Source organism: Phragmites australis, chromosome 12 (assembly GCF_958298935.1).
Source record: "Phragmites australis chromosome 12, lpPhrAust1.1, whole genome shotgun sequence".
In the NCBI taxonomy this organism is placed as follows: domain Eukaryota; kingdom Viridiplantae; phylum Streptophyta; class Magnoliopsida; order Poales; family Poaceae; genus Phragmites; species Phragmites australis.
In genome coordinates this window covers 28,920,368-28,926,617 of record NC_084932.1, presented here as the reverse complement: position 1 = coordinate 28,926,617, position 6,250 = coordinate 28,920,368, and the positions used below count along the sequence as shown (strand labels likewise).

At 54.6% G+C, this 6,250-nt stretch overlaps 1 protein-coding gene across 1 annotated transcript; it reads left to right on the top strand.

The window, feature by feature from the left end:
- Positions 1–4,899: 4,899 nt before the first annotated feature.
- On the top strand, positions 4,900–6,057 carry LOC133886488 (uncharacterized). The gene has a single exon (XM_062326176.1). It carries the CDS (start codon positions 4,900–4,902, stop codon positions 6,055–6,057), a length of 1,158 nt encoding a protein of 385 aa, XP_062182160.1.
- The last annotated feature ends 193 nt before the right edge of the window (positions 6,058–6,250 follow it).

Here is a 6,250-nt window from a genome sequence, read left to right as displayed (position 1 = left end):
TTTGGCACTGACCCTCGGGGAACCGAGCGCTCGGGGGCTGCCGCACGCAGCTTCTCGAGCTCTCTCTCCCGGAACTTAGCTCTTCTGATCATCGGGGGACTAGGGTGCTTGGGGGCGACCGGGCACCCCCCCCCCCCCCGAGCACTTTCTTCCCGGCGCTTGGACTCTGCGGGTCATCGGGGAAATGGGGTGCTCGGGGACCAGAGACTGTGGCCCCGAGCACCTTCTCCCGGAACTTAGATTTTCCTCATCCCGCAGGAGGGACCTCGCAGGATGGTGACACGTGGCGGACGGCGGGCCTGGCCTCGGGACTCAGGGATCCCCGGTTCCTGATACACCGACAGTGTCGAATATGTGTACAGGTTTGGTTACAAATAGGCTTCAGTTGTAATTGTGTGGGGACTAGGAATAGAGTTGTAGTCGAACTCCTAATTCCGGGCCTTTAAATAGAAGACACCAACATTGTAACCATAGATGGACTGAAAACAGTTGGGGAGGAGCGCCCACAGTCATGCCGCGATGATGTAGGCAAGTTGGCTGAATCTTGTTAAAAAATATCGTGTCTTGTGTGTTGATCTTATGTTTGGTTTGTCGATTCTAATGATGCTTCCGCTAAAACCCTAACAAGCAGTACCAGAGTCATGGAGAAAGATCAAGGGAAGACGCGAGGATATGCTCCACACCGCGCAAGGCTTGCACGGGTCCGGGGAAGGACGGGCGCAAGGTGGAGCATGGCGGCGATTAACGAATCGATCGGTGGATTCGGGCACTTCGAGCGCAGCAGCTTGAACCTTCCGATGGCCTGCATCAACGGGGATCCGTCCAGACATGGAGATCGGGTTGATGGCGGCCGGTGGCTGCTGTTCGATAGGGGTCGGTCAGACATGACGGCCATATTCGACGATGCGGCTGGAAGATGTCACGAACAAGGCGGTGGCTTTGACTCGCGATTTGATTGACGGGTAGTCAATCCAGATCGGAGTGGCTGCTGTTGGCTCAAGGTGGAGCAGCAACGGCGATGGCGAAAGCCATGGTGGACTTCGGAGGTTGCGAAGGCGTTCGGGAGGTGCAACGTCATCAGAGGAAGCCGGGCACACCCGCGAGGGCATCCAGACACGTGAACGTGCCGCATGGGAGCCGTGGTGACGGGCGTCGGTGGTGGTCCTGCACGGGCGATGTGGCGAACGAAGATGGCCCGTGGAGGCGTGCAGACGTGCGTGGAGATGGATGCCAGGAGATCGTGCATGCCTGGATCAGCCTCAGGCACGATGGAGAGGTGTTTTGGCGTCAGCATGGCGGTTGCAATCCGTGACAGTCTTGAGTGCAGAGGCTCGGTCAGGCGCTGGGAGGCTGGATGCGTGGCTCAGTGGCTGGTGCGGCCGTGACGCGTGGCCGGCCGGTGCTGCTGGCGTGCGGGCGCAGGACGTGGAGAGCACTCGGGGCTGGGCAGGAGGCGCTCGGCGCTGGCTCGGTGCGATGGGCCCGAGCGCGTGCTTGCGAGAAGCAGGCGCATAGGAGTTTCGGTCAGTTGGAGAATCGTGCGCAGGTCGGAGTTGTCGTCCAGTTGACGTACATGGTTTGGAGTCCATGAGTGTTGGTCAGAAACCGTGTCGGAGACATTGTCTTGGATCGGTCGATGGCCGGGCAATAAAAGGAACCGAGGGGATATGTTGTGCCGTGCAACAGAGGCAGCGCAGAGGCAACCAAAGAAGTATAAGTTCACAGGGATTGCAATCAGGTTGTTCGTGAACCGTTGCTTGTGGCGGTTGACAGCGAACAACGGGCGGCGATCGAGCGGGTCAGCTTCATCGTGTGCAAGCGGCGTGGCAGTCGACGGGGCTTGAGAGCAGCGGATCATGCACGGGAGGTGTACGAGGCGGCGTACGCGCGGTTCAGCATGTGCGTGGAGGTGCGTCTAGGCGGGGCGCGGGGACGAGCGTGCGAAGGCGCGTTCAGCACACATGAGGTACACGTGAGCGGGATTTGACGGTCTGCGGCAACAGGCAGATGGCATCGATGGCATCCAAATTCAAGGTGACGAGATTTGATGGGATTGGCGACTTCAGGCTTTGGCAGACAAGAGTTAAGGACTTACTGGGGCAGCAGGGGATCTTGAAGGCTCTTAGCGACAAGAAGCCGACCAAGGCAGATGATGACAAGTGGGAAGAGATGCAAGCACAAGCAGCGGCGACAATCAGGTTGTGTCTCTCTGATCAGATCATGTACCATGTCATGGATGAAACATCACCGAAAAAGATTTGGGATAAATTAGCCGATCAATTCATGTCCAAGAGATTGACTCAGAAGCTGTATCTGAAGAAGAAACTCTATGAGTTTAAGATGCAGGAGGGGTCGGATCTTGCTGAGCATATAAACATCTTCAATCAAGTTGTCGCTGATCTTGTGAAGGTGGAGGTGACAATTGATGATGAAGACAAGGCGATTATTCTTCTGTGTTCCTTGTCAAGGTCTTATGAGCACTTGGTCACAACACTGACGTATGGAAAAGAGGCAATCAAAGTGGATGATATTCTTGCGGTTGTTTGCTCATGAACAAAGGAAGAAGAACAATGTTAGTGAGAGTTCATCTGGAGATGCTTTTTTTGTCAAGGGTGATCGAGGCAGGGAGACTGACAAAAAAAAAAGAAGAAGAAGGGGTCGTGGTGCTATAAATGTAAGGATTGGGGACATGTGAGGAAAGATTGTCTGGAACTGAAGAAGGGCGTGACAAATATTATGGTTTCCAAGAAAGATGACTCAAATAGTGATGGTGATCTTCTTGTGCTATCAAGTGAAAGGTCTTGTGGTGAAGCGTGGCTGTTAGATTTGGCAAGCTCATATCATGCCAACATCAAGCAAGGAGTGGTTCACTTCATACTCTGAAGGTGACTTTGGTCTTGCTCGCTTGGGAGATGACACGGGTTACCGTGTTATGGGAGTTGGCAATATCAAATTGAAGATGTATGATGGACAAGAAGTGCTACTTGAGAGTGTGCGGCATGTGCTGGGACTTAGGAAGAATCTAATATCATTTGGATTTCTGCATGGAGAAGGTTGGTTGTATCAGGCGATGCCAGATAAGAAGACCTTGAATGTGATGCAGGATGGCAAGACTGTGATGATATGTGAGAAGACTGGAGGTCATCAGTACAAGCTGAAAGGTGAAGTCATGGAGGTGGGAGCTGCAATTTTTGCGGAATATGTTCCTGGCAGCGAGGCATCCTCGTTGGGCTGTTCGGGATGAGCAGCGGAGATAGACGGCTCAAGTCTAGGTACACGGAGGTTCACATATGGCGGATTCAAGTTGGCATGCATATTTGCCAAGGTGGAGTTTGTTGGAATATGTGTCGAATATGTGTACAGGGTTGATTACAAATAGACTTGAGTTGTAATTGGGTGGGACTAGGAATAGAGTTGTAGTCGAACTCCTAATTTCAGACCTTTAAATAGAAGGCACCACCGTTGTAACCATAGATGGACTGAAAACAGTTAGGGAGGAGCGCCCGTAATCATGCCCCGAGGATGTAGACAAGTTGGCTGAACCTTGTTAAAAAATATTGTGTCTTGTGTGTTGATCTTGTACTTGACTTGTCGATCCTAATGATACTTCGTTAAAACCCTAACACAGCATGCCTGCGTATTATGTTCCTGCAATGTGTATGCAGGAGCTGGTTATTACTCTACATGTTTCAAACACCCAATGTATCGTCATTTTCAAAGCTGCTACAAATTTCTGGAACCAAGACCTTTTTTTGTTTGAGTCAGTGAACCCGTTGATTTCTTGAAACAGGAAGATGGATGCATCAGCGCATTTAGTGCTCGGCAAATCTCTGAAGTTTTTTTGTTGGATATGAAGAACTGCCAATTATTACTTTTTCTGTTCTTCTGTGATTTCTTTTCCAGGGGTTCTTCATGCGTCTACAGATGCATTAGAGGAGGCTGGATAGTGGCTGTGCCATAAGAATTTGGTGGCAACTGATGATCCTCTCTGCTTCTCTGCTAGTGATTTGGTCTTCTAATTGCTGAGAGTGACTAGGGGGTAACCGTTTCATCCATAGTTTTAAAGCTTCCCCTTTATTGTCGATGTTGCATCCCTAATTCTTTCCTTTGAGATTTTCGGAAGATTTTACAATTTTCTGCTAGTGATTTGATCTTTTAGCATTTTTTCTTCTTGCTCCTGTTCTTCTGTATATCTTTTCATTTCGTGAGTACAATTTTTTTGTTTATTTTTGTCGTGAAAGGCAGCAGACGAGGATTGCCATTCAATAATATTTGTCCGTGCCGGGACCAAATCACTGAAACAGCTGATATTTTCAGTGTACTGCATCTAGTACGGGAAACAGAGCCTGACAGTACTGGCACTGGATCTGATACTCAGATTTACTGCTGGGATTTTGATTCTGAATGTACTGGAGTTCTTAATTACTGGTATAGTTTCGTTAATGTTGATCAAATTTACCTACACCGGAGGGATTACTGAATGCAGCTCAACTTGAGCTCTGCTCTTTTATCTGCAAGAACTGATGATGTCCAGAGAGAGATTCTGTTATGACCGGCATGCAGTATGAGAGGCGCAAGCGCATTAGTGGCTAGGATTGCTCCTTTGATTAAGTCCTTTTCTATTTTTAGTTGAGACAAGATCTCAGATTTGCTTGTTAGGCAGGGATAAATATCCCAAAACAGTGATTGAGATAATCAAGCTGGGCAACGCATTTGTTGCCAGGCTTCTCCCCCCCCCCCCAGCTCTCTCTCTTTCTCCCTCTCGTTCACCACCGCGCCGTGACCACCACGGCGCCCACTCGCCACGGGCGGTCTAGACCTCGGCCGCTGATCTCTCACCCCTACAACCTCCGCAGTAATCGCCGTAGGATCATCGATCCTATCAATCTGGTATCAGTGATGCCCGGTTCCGATGACGGCGAGCAGCAGCCTATGGCGCCGTCCGCTCCCTCTGCTTCGACGTCCGATCCCTTGGTCAAGGCCGTGGCGGAGTTAGCGCAAACGGTCGCCGGCATCTCTGCACGCCTGGCGACCGTCGAGGCGCGACCGGCCCCGGCTCCAGCCGCCCCCATGCCGCCAGACTTTCCCTATGGGTTGCCGGGGTACGGCACGGCGGCGCCTTTCCTTCCTGGCATCATCCCCACCACAGCACCGCCTGCCACTACCTCCCTTCCCTTACCCATCCACCAAATCCAATTTCCCCATTCCCCATCGCCGATTCCCTCCGTGGCGTTGCTCTCAGCGGGCTTTTCCGCGGCCGCAGACACGAGTGCTCCCGCGCCCAGCGCCGGCGCGACATTTGCTGCGGCGCCCAAGCGCGGCGCCCCCTGCCCCAACGGCGTGGCTGGCCCCTTCCTGTCCGGCGCGAGCGCGGGCCCCTCGTTCGGCGCGGGCGGCCACCTTACCCACGGCGCGAGCGCGGCCTACCCGCAAGGCGCCCCGCACCAGGCGCCGTTCCCATCCGCGGCGGGCACGCCCCCTTTCTTCGGCGCCCCTGACGCTCCAGTCCACGGTGCCGGGCCGGGCTGGGGCGCACCCCGCTTCTACAAGCTCGAGCTCTCCACCTACGACGGCTCCGAGGATCCCCTGAACTGGCTCAATCGGTGTGAGCAGTTCTTTAGGGGCCAGCGCACCCTCAACTCGGACCGCGTCTGGCTCGCCTCGTACCACCTGGTCGGCGCAGCACAGACCTGGTACTACGCGCTGGAGCAGGACGAAGGCATGCCCGGCTGGGAGCGCTTCAAGGAGCTCTGCAACCTGCGTTTCGGCCCGCCTGTCCGCATCAACAGGCTGGCTGAGCTCGCCCGCCTTCCGTTCTTGTCCACTGTGCAGGAGTACTCCGAGCGCTTCAACGCGCTCCTGTGCCACGCACGCAACCTCTCCCCGGTGCAAAAAGCGGAGCTGTTCGTGGGCGGCCTTCCCGAGCACATCCACGTCGACGTCGAACTGCGGGAGCCGCATGATCTCCAGACGGCGATGCACCTGGCACGGGCGTCCGAACGCCGCGCAGAGGCCACACTCCCGACGCCTGCCCAACGCATCGCCCGTGCACCCTAGCGACCGGCGCCGGCCCTCCCAGCGCCCCCACGGCCGGCTGCGGGCGCCCAGGCCGCGCCCGGTGCGGTGGCAGCCCTGCCGGCGCCCCCTCCATTTCCGGCCCTGCCAGCGCCACCTCGTGCCTTCCGCCGTCTATCTCCGACTGAGATGGCGGAGCGTCGCCGCCAGGGGCTTTGCTACAACTACGACGAGC